General features: G+C 36.5%; 1 protein-coding gene across 1 annotated transcript; it reads left to right on the top strand.

The window, feature by feature from the left end:
• Positions 1–11,586: 11,586 nt before the first annotated feature.
• On the top strand, positions 11,587–13,447 carry LOC145575258 (uncharacterized). The gene is made up of 3 exons (XM_081633149.1): positions 11,587–12,156; positions 12,235–12,586; positions 12,675–13,447. Exons 1-3 carry the CDS (start codon positions 11,587–11,589, stop codon positions 13,445–13,447), a joined length of 1,695 nt encoding a protein of 564 aa, XP_081489275.1.

Below are 13,447 nucleotides of genomic sequence, written 5' to 3'. Positions count from 1 at the left end.
AATACTGCTTTTGAGTGTATTATGGATCATGTCATGCAGCAAAAAGGTGGCGCTTTCTTCGTTGATGGTCCTGGAGGTACAGGTAAGACTTTCCTTTACAATGCTCTATATGTAGAAATAAGACAAATGAACAAGATTGTATTACCTACGGCTACATCAGGCATTGCTGCAGAAAATATTCCTTCTGGTCGAACTGCTCATTCCCGATTCAAAATTCCGATTGATAGTGATAGTTCAGTGGTCTGCGATGTCCCAAAGCAAGGTAGTTTAGCAGCACTTTTGAAAGAAACTACATTGATTATATGGGATGAGGCTTCTATGGCTAAGAAACAAAATCTAGAATCTTTAGACCTTCTATTGCAGGATGTATGTGGGAATAAGGGGATATTTGGAGGAAAGGTTGTTGTCTTTGGAGGGGATTTCAGGCAAGTTTTGCCAGTAGTTCCTTGAAAAACTATGAAGGAAGCAGTAGAAGCAAGCATTGTAACTTCTTATCTGTGGCCAAAGCTAATCAAATTTAGGCTAACAGAAAATATTAGAGCAACAGAGGATCCAACCTATGCTGCTTTTCTTCTTGATTTAGGCAATGGCAAGTTACAGCAGACAGAAAATGCCTTCATCGAGTTACCAGAGCAGATTGTGGAATCCACTAGCAATGTCACGGAATTAGTGAGTACTGTTGCAGAAACAACATTCCCAGAAATGGTCCATGGGCACTTTGATTGTCAAGTTTTCACTAAAAAGGCAATCCTGACCCCCATGAATGATGACGTGGATTCGGTTAATACATTCATGATTGAGAAATTCCCTGGCTGTTACATACAAGAGTTTTGATACCATTCTAAATGATACCTGTAGTGTATATCCTACAGAATTTATCAACAAACTATGTCCCGGAGGAATGAGTCCTCATGAGCTTGTATTAAAGGAAAATTTTCCTGTGATACTGTTACGGAATTTGCTGCCATCTACGGGTTTATGCAATGGTACGAGGCTTATCTGCAAGAAATTTTTCCCGAACGTGATTCGGTGTGCTATAGCAGTTGGCCATTACAAAGGGGAAGAAGTATTCATACACAGAATTAACTTAAGGCCCTCTAGCTCAGTGAACTATCCATTTATGTTTGAAAGGAAGCAATTCCCTATAAAGTTAAGTTTTGCAATGACAATTAATAAGTCACAAGGGCAGACTCTTAGCCAAGTATCCATTTATCTTCCACGACCATGTTTTCCCATGGGCAACTTTATGTTGCATTATCGCGGGCCAAGAAATCAAAAGATGTTCGTGTCTTTACAACAGGCGGTACAGCTCAGTGTTCTGCAAATGCAGTGAAGAATGTAGTGTCTTATGAACTTTTACATCTAGTAGGCATAACTGAAGGTGAGGCTCGGCAATGTGACTAATTTGCTGCCTTGCTGAAGGCAAACGCAAGACGATCAAGGCTGCTGTTAGTGAATCTTTATAGGTAGGCCGGTTTTCCTTTTTATGTAACTCTGTAGTTAGCTATTAGATCTAGCATTACTAAAACCTGTATTTGCTTTCCTGCAGATTGGACCATCTTTAGTTCATGTTTTCCCTTGCTAACAGGACAATGTAAGTCACCCAGCTTCTTCTTATTGAATTGCTAGAATAGTCTACCTCAGGTGCTCACTTTGCTACCAAATGTTATACTTGGTATGCTCTAATCTACGTATGTACTTACATAGTGATGTATCACAGTAATGAGAAGCACTCACTACACATGTTAATCATTGTTCTATCTTGATAATCTAGATGGTAATTATGTAGTGCCTTTAAATGATAAAATCTTTAAGTTTTTACTTGAATGACCCTGTTTCTTAGAGGCACGTTATACTTACTGATATATGGTTAACTAAATCAATTCTTTCATGAGTGAGGTATATATTACAGTCTAAAGTACGGTTTATTATTTTTATGATTTGTAAGGTAAAGCAGTAATGAATTGTCTATTATTAGGTTTACAGCTATTCTACTATAGATGTTGTGTATCAATTGTAAAATTAGAATGCTTTTCTCGAGTCACAAATATTAGCTAACATTGCAAAGAATGCGTTAAATATGCCGCGATGCATTTTATTCCTTAGCTATGGTCCTAATAGCTTCTTTTTATCTTGTAGTTATTTTGTGTCTTTGATAAAACATAAATGGGCTTAGTTGACTCTAGCCCACAAAAAAAAAAAAAAAAAAGAAAGCCCTATAGAATATACTAATTGATACGATACTACCTAGGTTTAAAATTGAAGTGCACTTTGTATTATATTATAAAGTAAGTATCAAGTACAAGTCAAATTCACTATTCATAGTAAACAAATTGTTTTATAATACATAACAGTTGTACTTCTCTCTTACTTTAACCACAAAAAATTAGACTTTTTACATTACAAGTATTTGAATATTATCTTAGCCATAATAATTCCTCCCTTTTTACTTGATGAATAAGGAAAATTGTACTTAACAATAAGCTTATGATCTCTAGCTGTACCCAACCAACAAAAAGCAACATTAACTCCCTAATCTCAACTGTGAATTGCTGAAAAGAGGTGGGTTAACTTCTTCCCTTACTTCACCTATAAATACCGAAGGAGTTCTCACTTGTTTGAGCAAATCTTTTTATTCTCTGCCTTATCATTCTTAGTCATGGTATATTCTTCTCCTTTCTTGGAAATTCTTTTTCATGCCTTTATGTCAAGAGTTGTTACTATCACTCAAATTCTTAGCTAAATTTCACTGAATAAAGATATATCCTAATAAAGCTGCGACTGCTTTTTTTTTTTTTTTTTTTTATGTTTTGCAGTTTTGGTATACTAAAGATCTATATTTAGTGATATCCTATTTGCTCTAACTATCATGTAAATTTTGATGTTTGCCTTTTATACTTACACTAAATTCTGGAACAAGTCATACTGTTGCATTCATTAGCCTTATAGACTGTTACTGAAATGTTAATATTTTTTTAAAAAAAAAAACTGATGCATGCCAAAACAACCTTCTACATTTGATCATTGTAAAACACACTATTACTTGTTATTGTCCTTTTTATAATTTTTACATGCACAGGTGCACTGTTTGGTGCTTTCAATTCTTGGTTTACATCACATTTTACTGCTAGATCTACATGTAGACTATATTACACATCTTATTTAGTTATACTTACTATTTTGCATATCATGTATTGTAGGCCATGAATACACCTCCAAAAATGAAGCTGGAGCCAGTTTACTTAGACGAGCTAACTACTCAAAGTAAGGACTACAAGGTGAAAGTCACAGTCACTGAAAAGGGAAGAGCTCAACCTTCACCTAAAAAACCTGGTGTGATCTTTCAAACCATCTTCTTGGAGGATGAAAAGGTGATTATACTTTGCTATATGTCTGTTCTTGAAAAATATATAGAATCAGTTATTATTCCATTATAGTGAATAGGATCTTCTTCTAGACATACAATGTGATATAGCTAGCTTTTTTTGACTGAAAATGTACCAATTTTGATATACATGAGTATGTAGAACCTGCTTACCATAAAGATCTATAACATTTATTAAGTAGTGTATGCAATAAGCTATGTCTTATATGTTTACCAGTATAAATATTAAAGTGTGTTTCTTATACTTTGATATATCTATGCATTTCTATAATATAACCCTATCATTGATTAGTATCCTATCTATTTAACCAGAAAAACAAGATGTGATGTGCTCTGTTTGGAGACCAAATCGAAGCATATGAAGAAGTTCTTAAGCCATCTGGTCAATACGAAATTTCTAAGGCTCCTATAACAGCTGTAGATGATCAATACAAATTCAACTTGGAAGAGCTTCCATACCAAATGACCGTTGGACACCAAACTATTATCCAGCGTTTAAATCCTGAAAGCGGTCCAATTGAACCAAGGTATCAACCTCTGTCAACTATTCCGAGATCACCTGATCCAAATGGCAGATATGGTATTCATTATTTTACATGTTCAATGCACATTCACACTTCAATTTCCATCTTACAAACCTATACTACTTTCCGTATTGTCTACTAATGTCCCTTTAACTAAATCAGATATAGTTGGTGTGGTTCTCTTTGTTGAAGAAACACCAAGGATGATACCTAATGCACGAGGTCGTGACAGTCCAGTTCGAGAAGTATCTGTCATTGACACAAGGTAAATTTATACTTCTACAAGATGATCTGTATTTTATCCCTTTTCATACTCAAATGTCCTAGATAACTTACAACATACAGTGTATTGCAAACCAGCCAATACCATGCTATGACAATCTCAACATGGAACGATCTTACTGGGAAACCTTGTGATGCTATGAACAACTGGGCTGAAAAATTCAATGTTATAGGATTTACTGCACTTAAAACCCGTCACACGAGAGGTACAGTTAGTAGCTTTAGTGTAAATATCACAATTACCATTGCCTATCAAATATCAAATCGATTTACTGCTTGTTCACAAGATTCACTCTGAATACTACCATGTCAACTAGAATAATCATGAATCCTAAGGGGGCAAGGGAAGATATGCTTCGAGAATGGTACTTAGTGTATTACATTTATTATAAATGTAAAATTAAGCCATAAAAAAATAATCACATAATTGAAGCCATTTTTTTGTTTCAGGGTTAAATTATATCAGCACGTACTGCTAGACAGACAGGAAAGGATTTTGAACGTCAGGTATCCAAGCGCAGAAAAGAAAGTTGTGACGATAGCTGAACTAAGAAGCAAAAAGGTCAAGACTTTTTAAATCTACTGCTAATTTTACATATTTCTTTACAGTACATAGTATTCTTTAGAAGTATATCAGTTAAATGCTATCTAATATATGATTACTTGCATTAATGCAGGCAGCTAATGCAACTCCAGATGAAATTGCTTGGATCAAAGTTACAATACCAGAAGCTGACCTACAAAGAGTGAATGCCTATATAGGTTGCCTTGGTTGTGGAAAACGGACACATCTTGCACTTGGGACTCGTTTCCCTTGCATCTCTTGCAAAAAAGGAGACACCGTAGCTGTACACAAGTATAGTTTTAACACTTATCCTGACGTTATTTTTCTTGCAGTAAAATATAGTGGAAGACTTCACTTCATTTTTATGTACGCTTCTGCAGAGTTACATTCAAATTCGAAGCTGTTGATGACAGTTGCACAATGTCATTTACAACTTTTAGTGATGATACGGAAAAGCTTTTCCGAAAGACAGCAACAGAAATCTGGGATATCAAAGCCACTGTAAGAATTTCTGCTAATGCTATCATCTCTGCCTTTTTGCAAGTTCAATTCAAATTTGTCTATACCTATGTACAATATCATAGGTAGATATGTTGTACATTTCACACTGAATACACTTATCTTTATTAAACAGAAGCTTTAGTGCTGGTCACAGTTGCTTATGAAAGATTTAGATTCTTATTAGTTCATGTTTCAATCAACAAATTAAATAATGTACAGATTGCTCATAGTATACATGTTACTTACATAATACCTTCAATATTTTAGGGGAATTTCGAAGCTTTTAAGGTTGTCCAAGCCATACTAGCAACAAAGCCTTTCTTCATTCAAGTAACTCCGACTTTGGAGTTGGCCAGGAACAGCATTCTGTTATGGACTCTGAAGACTGTTGAAGTAGAAGATGCAGAACCACAAGCTCAGGTTCTAGGCTCATCATCTTCCCAACTTAATAAAGAACAACCTACCTTTGCAGCGGATAAGAGACACACAACAGATCGACCACTGATGCATGAGAGTGCAGCTTCTGCCTACACTAAGGCTCATGGAAAAGGACTTGCTATTTCTGACCTAGAGCTGACTGCTGATTACAGTCAGGACAACACAGAGGCAAGTGATGAGGTCCTTGCTGAAATAGCTCAGTTTCATGAATTCAGGCTAGCTTCTCAAACATTCGATACAGACTGCTTTGATGTTCCAGTGCAGCCACCAAGCAAAGGGATTACAATTTCAGAACCAGCAGCACCAATTGCTGAACTCCCTGCATGGAACAAGCTTGCTCGCACCCGAAGCAATGTCAACAACAAACAACCAATGCCTGTCGATGAGATGTTGGAATTAGATGATGAAGACCAAGTTCCTAGGAAGAAACTCCGAACAGCCCTTTTCAAAGACACTGCAGAGAAAGACAGTCCAGACAACAAAGAATCGCCTTGAAGCCTTCTTGATGAACCATGAACAAAGACAGCTTTAAATATATTAAAGTGCACTATCTTTTGTTATTAAAATGGTGGTAGTAGTCACTTATTATGGTGTGATGCCTTGCTTAGTCTGAAGTATCTTTTGAATGTTTAGAAGGAACATTTTGGGCATCTTGTGTTCCCTATAAACATCAAGTGTGTATATAGTGCTAGAAATATGCAGTAATGTCTGCTCTACAATAATATCTCAGCGAAACTATCGTAGTAGAACTGGAATCTTTTGGTATGTACATAGAAATGCTAGGGTACCTATGATGTAGCACCTTGTATCCTTAAATCAGGATACTTATCTATGATATAAACTATGTTATTATAACTTCCTACTTTCAAGTTTAAAATTTCCATTAGTAGATTGGCTTTCAATGTCACAGAATATACTCTACAATACAATTTAAAGCTTTGCAACATTAATTTTTTTTCTTTTTTTAATCTGAACACTTATTAAATTATATACATTTCTTAGATTTTAACTTGAAGCTTTTCAAAAAAAAATAGCTGCATGCTTCGTTTCTGTTTATGAGAGGCAGTGCTACTACTCATATTAGTTTATTGGTTCCCAAGTTGTATGCACGCTCCCTTGGGACTGTTTACCTCACAAAAACAACCACAATCATGTTCGTTCTTCAATTTAGCCTTTATGATTATACAATCCATGCCCCTTCAGGTTCGTGCAAAAACAAAACTCTCAAACAGCTGCAACAAGCAAAGAAGAATCCAGCTTTTACTCCTCTGCAGGACATAAAAGCAGTCTATCTCAGCTTAAGGTTTATTCTGCTTTTTTCCACATGAACCACTCTTCAATCTGAAACTACTATGCTTATATACCTGCATTTTTTTTTACATACATACTTACCAATAACTGTATGAACTTATAATGCTTTGAATGCATGGCCTTTCTAATGAAATAAGGCATGCATTGTTATATACCTTCTGCCTATAACAGGAGCCAGTAACATGTTATTTGCTAACTGTGAACTAATTTACATTTCCTCGTAACAAGTTCGAAATGACAGCAAAGTTTCTAAAGACATGTATAGCTTCAGAAAAAAAACTCGGAAATAGAAAAAAAATTATATCGTTTTCCCCTACTACTACTATTTACAACTTACAAGTTATAAAAGGTATTTATTATCACATATCGTAACAACACCACGAATATCGCAATAGCCACACACCTCCACGAATATTGCTTATCCTGCCGTCGGGGGGACACGCGCAACGCGCGTGCTCCAACGACTAGTTTAATTTAAAAAATAAATGTGCCGAGCATAAGATGATAAAGTATAATTCTTTTATAGAAAAATTGCAAATAATAATATAACTTTTGGTCCGTTCTTTTTTAATAATGCAACCTTTGAATTGTAATTTAACGTTACAACTTTTGGGGTTGTCAATTTTAAACGACACAAAAACCCTATAACCTGCTAGATCGGTTACTCGTGACATGTGTCAGTATGTATTTGGTCTGAGTATTAAATTTTAATTTTTTTAATGATTAATTTTAGATGTTAAATAATAAAAAAAAATTGAACCCCTCTTAACCCAACAACCACCACGACATCCCCTTCCCCGGCGAAAAAACCATGCATCCCAACCTGAAGCGACGGCACTATTCGTGACGTTAAGGGAAGGGGAAGGGGGTGGTTATCAGTTGTCTGGGAAAGGAAAGGGGTAGGTATCGTGATGTTTCGGTTGGGTTTATGTGGGATTTGCGTGGGTTTCGGTGGCAGCTGCAACGTTTCGTGGTAGGTTTTGGTGGGATTAGAGTGGGTTTTGGCGGCTACGGTGTTTCGTGGAAAGGGAAAGGGTGAGTTGATGGAGTGCTTTGGTGGTTTTCTGGTGGCTATAAGGGTTGGAATGTCTAGGTGGTGGTGGTTGACCACCATTGATATAGGGAAGGAGGAAGAGAAAAGTTTTTTTTAAAAAAAAAAAAAGCCTCAACAAATGATAAAGCAACACGTGTCCTATACACTTGTAACAACATGTTACCAATCAGTTTTGCCTGTTAAAAATGAACACCCCTAAAGGTTGTAATATTAAAAAATAATCTAAAGGTTGTATTATTTAAAAAAAAGCTGGCCAAAGTTCGTATTATCTTTTGCAATTTTTTCTTCTTTTATTTGAATAATTGGTTTTTATTTATTTTATATTTTTATCAAATTTCTGAGTATCTAGTTTTAGTTGTGTTTGATCTTAAATACTAAGTAGTTGCCTTCGATTGTTACATAATCGTCACTCTATGATGATTCCACGACTACGTGTATCTTGCTCATTAGTCATAATTTCACTTGCCTTCAAAAAAAGGTTCATATATTGTAAGCTTTTTTTTTTTTTTTTAATCAAAAGCCATACGGCATCTACAAATGAAATCTAAATCAACAAATATATAAAATTGAATCAAATAAGGGTTTCCTTTATCAAACGAACGATCACCGAATAGACTTTGTACTATGGTATATCTCTCGCACATATTGCTGGAATATATAGCCTTTTTGGAGAGACGATCTACAATTTTTTGTAGCCGTAATGATAATTTTCATCTGATTCACTTGAATGCAAGATTTGATAACCGTTGCGATCTCGGATAATTTTAAATATGGCAAAAGATGATTAACTTTTTAAATAAACCCACACATACAAAAACCCTAAACAAAAACAAACAACAAAACTAACGACTCTACCATAGGGAGATACTCCACCATAGGGATGCGGACGAATATCTACACTAATCATGGAGATTTATTGATAATTAAATAGAAAAACTAAAGAAAATTAAGAGAAAAGGGCTAAAAAATAGTCTAATTTCTTCATCTAAACGACCAAAAAATTGAAGAAACCCTAGAATTAAGAGGAGGAGGGAAGAGGACAGGCGAGAGGTTTTTTTTTTAACTTAATTTAAAGGAAAAAATACTTTAATGATTCAAAGTATGAGCGATTTAGTTCTAATAATCACATTTAAGGTTTATTTTTTTAAATAATCCTAATTATGTTATGTGTTTGTCTTTAATAGTCCCAACCGATCAACACTAAGTCAGCAACCTGTTATAACAGGTTATCATAACACATGTCAGTACGTGATTGGTCCAAATTTTTTATAAAATTTTTTTAAAAATAAAAATCATAAAAAATAAAAGGGAAATTCTCATTGGTAATCACTAATTATTTTTTTTTCTCAATGGTAAAGGGGTCAACTTTTAATTATCTTTGGTAATCAAACATTAATGTGGTTAATCAAATGGTAACTTCTGTTTAATTATTAGTTAATTATTTAACCAGGGTTTAGGAGTTGAGATGCGGAAAGACATATTTGCCCCCATTTATTTTACTCCAACCAACTGTGTCTAATCAATTAAAGTGAAGGCTTCGATCGTTCATCTTCTTCAGTTGGAAAATTTGAACTCAGAGAATTGGAGAGCGATTTGCGAAGAACTTCAATGATAAAAAAACACGAGCTATCATCTGAAATTTGGATTTTTTAGTTAGTAGGGTTTTTATCAAACAAATTGGGGTTTTTTTGGGGAATAATTTGTTGAATTGCGAGGGTCTTAGTGAAGAAGATTGTTAGGTTTGCTGGGTGAAGTACGATCAAATTCTATTCGTAAAGCTTGAAAGATCAAATTTTTAGCCTTTATCTGAAGAAAATTACAACATAAAACTCGATTCGCAGCCAGGTATGATTATTTATTTGTAATTTGTTTTGGTATGCTCTGTTTTCGTGTGTTAGGGTATGATTCTTATAGTGTTTGTTGCTGTTGTTTTGTTTGGTTGTGTGTTTGTTGCAGAATGGGTGATGTTGTAGTGTTGCAATTTCAATATAATGGTATTGATGTTTCTGTGAAAGTTGAGGATGTTGATAAGGTGAATTTAATATACCTCATAGTTGAATATTGGGAGAAGGCTAAGGAAAATAATGTAGAAACAGCCCAAAACCCGACTTTTCAATATGTGTATAAAATGAAGCATGTGTCTCTGAATTCTGACGCTGATTTGATGAAGATGTTTGCTAACCTACCTGATAAGAAAGAGATATATATATGGGTAGGGGATGGCCTTAAGGATACTAAGTTAGTGTCTGCTGCTAGGTCACTTGTTTTAGGTAAATCAAACATGGAAGTTGATAAACAAATAGCTAATGAAATAGGAAGTCCTAGTGCTAGCAAACCTAAACTGACCCCTAGAAGGAGACAGAACACTGTAGTTGAAGCTGAGGTTAACACTGAAGAAGAATTTGAGAGGCATGTTGCTAGTTTGAATAAGGCAGAGCCTACACCCATTGTTGATGGATATATACCTGAAGGAACTGACATGGAAGCAACTTGGGATGATGTAGTGAGGGATGTACCTGTAAGAGGAAGAGGGAGAGGGAGAGGGAGAGGGAGAGGTAGGGGGAGAGGGAGAGGAAGGGGTACTGGGAGGGGAAGGGGTACTGGGAGAGGAAGAGGGAGAGGCAGGGGAAGGGGTAATGCAGTTGAAGATTGGTTTAACATTTCACCAACACCATGGCAAGTTGATCAACCTCTTCTAGAACATGAACCTCAGACAGAACCTGAATCCCACCCACAAATGCCAATTGAATTCAGCCATCAACAAACACAATCCCAACCTTGTACTACAACTATGATTGCACCCTTACAGAATACTGGAGAGTTTGGTGGAGGGCAGAATTCTGAATCATCTAAGTCTTCTAGGGCAACAACCATTTTTAGGAGAAAACTTCCTAGGACTACTGCAAAAAGGAAGGGAATTTTGATTAGTGCTAGTACATCTGCTGGTGATAGTGATATGAACACTTTGAATGTAGTTGGGAGTACAAGAAGGAGTAGTTCAGTTAGCTTAGGTGATGGTAGTAATGGGAATGACAATAATCAAAGCTTGTCATTGTATGAGAATGAAGATGATGGGGGGTATGAACCAAATGAGAGTGAGGAAGGGTCAGACATTGATGAGAGTCTTGATACTGAAGATGAGTATGGTCCAATGGTTGAGGACACTTTTGATCTATTTGATGAGCCTGCTTTTGAGTGTGAGAAAGATGAGGACAATTACTTTAGTAAGCTTTACAACAATGGGGAAGTGTATCAAGATATGGGTTTTGGGAGAATTGAGTTGAAACCATGGCAATTATTCATGGACAAACAACATCTCAGGGATGTTGTAAGGGACTACTGTATTCAGTGTGGTTTTTCCTTAGTTGTGGACTATGCAAACAAACTAAGATACACAGTTAGGTGTGCTGATGCACATTGTCAGTGGAGATTGCATGCTGCTGTTTTGCCAGATGGAACCACATGGGCTATTAAAGGGATTTAGAACTCTGAACACACCTGCCAGGGATTGGAATCTAGGAACAGTATGGTAAATGTAAGGTGGGCAAAAAGGGTCCTGTTGGAAGACATTAGAGCTAACAATGACATACCTACTAAGTCATTGAATGAACTGCTATGGAAAAGGTTTGGCATTGAAATGGCTCAATCAACACAGTATAGAGTGAGAGCTCAGACATTAGAAGAAATTCATGGAGGGCATGATGTGTCTTACAAACATCTGCCTTTGTACTGTGATGTCATTAAAGCTTTGAACCCCAATTCTTTGGCTCACTGTGCTTGGAATCCTGCAAATCATCCAGAAAGCCCATTAGCATTTAAGAGCATTTTCATATCATTTAAAGCTGTGTTGGATAGGCTATTTGCTGGTTGTAGAAGCATAATAGGGGTTGATGGGACTCACTTAAAGGGCAACTTTGGTGGAGTGTTGCTGTCAGCTGTAGCTTTGGATGCCAATAATGAATTGTTTCCAGTTGCTTGGGGAATAGTTGAAGCTGAAAACACTGATACCTGGAAGTTTTTCATATGGCATTTGAAGAATGCATTGAAGGACAGTGGAAGAGGAGATGAATGGTGTATCATCTCAGATAGGCAAAAGGTAAACTTTGCTGAATTGTCTTTGTTTATACTTCATTGATTACTACATGTTACTGACTTGTTTTACTTTGTCTTGTAGGGGATACAAGCTGCACTAACTGAGTTGTGGCCTAAAGTTGGTAGAAGATACTGCTGCAAACATCTTGTCAAGAACTTCAAGAAAGACTTCCCAGGATTACTCATGTTCTCACTCTTTTGGAAGGCAGTTGGTGCTTACAACCCTTTTACCTTTAGAAAGGCAATGAAAGCTCTTCAAAAGGCCAACCCATTAGCATTAGAGTGGTTGTCAAAAGTGGGACCCCAGTCAACATGGTCTAAACATGCTTTCAACCCAAACATAAAGTGTGATGTGAACAAGTCAAATTTTGTGGAAAGCTTTAACTCTACTCTGGGTATTAACAGATGCAGACCTGTTCTGACTTTACTTGAAGGTGCTACTGTCAACTTATGTTCACATAACCATCAGTTAGCACTTATGTTCACTTTACTTATGTTGAATTTCTTATCATGTGATTGCAGGGATCAGAAGGCTGACTATGGTGAGACTAGCCACTAGAAAGGAGCAGTGTGAGAGCTGGAATGATGACATCTGTCCTAATATCATCAAAAGACTACAAGTGGTTAGCCATGAGTCAAGAAGTTGTAGGTGTTTGAAGTCTGGAGCTGGAGAGTATGAAGTGCTAGATGGTAAATCTATGTTACCTGTCAACTTAAATGACAAAACCTGTGCATGTAATGTGTGGCAGCTCTCTGGATTGCCATGTAAGCATGCTATGAGGGCTATTATACATGCACATGAAGATCCTAAGAAGTATGTTAGTGAATGGTACTCATTGAGAAGGTACAAGCTTATTTATGCCAACACCATCAAAGCCATCCCAGATGTTGAACAATGGCCTGAAAACAGCTATCCAGAAATAGCCCCACCCAATATGAAAAGAGGTATTGGTAGGCCTGCAAGAAATAGAAAAAGGGAAGAAGGTGAGCAGGCCAAGGGAAAGAGATCCAAGACTGTTAAGTGCAGCAAGTGCCAGAATTATGGACATAACTCCCAGACATGCCAAGGTGGTCTTACTGGGAAACAGAAAGCATCTATGGCAGCAGAAGCAGTGCAGCAGAACAAGAAAAAGGGACCAAAATCAAAGCCTAAGGGGTTGTCTCTGTCCCAGCCTGATCCAAGCACAACTGCTCATTCATCCCAGCCTGATCCAACAACAAATGCTCCTTCCTCTCAGCCTATAAGGAGGTCACCAAGAACAAAGAAGGGTGTCTCTGCCTCCCAGCCTGCTTAG

The sequence above is a fragment of the Chenopodium album genome, chromosome 13, assembly GCF_948465745.1.
Source record: "Chenopodium album chromosome 13, dcCheAlbu1.1, whole genome shotgun sequence".
NCBI classification, from domain to species: Eukaryota; Viridiplantae; Streptophyta; class Magnoliopsida; order Caryophyllales; family Amaranthaceae; genus Chenopodium; species Chenopodium album.
The sequence above is the reverse complement of the archived record's forward strand: the minus strand, read 5'-3'. Positions and strand labels throughout refer to the sequence as shown.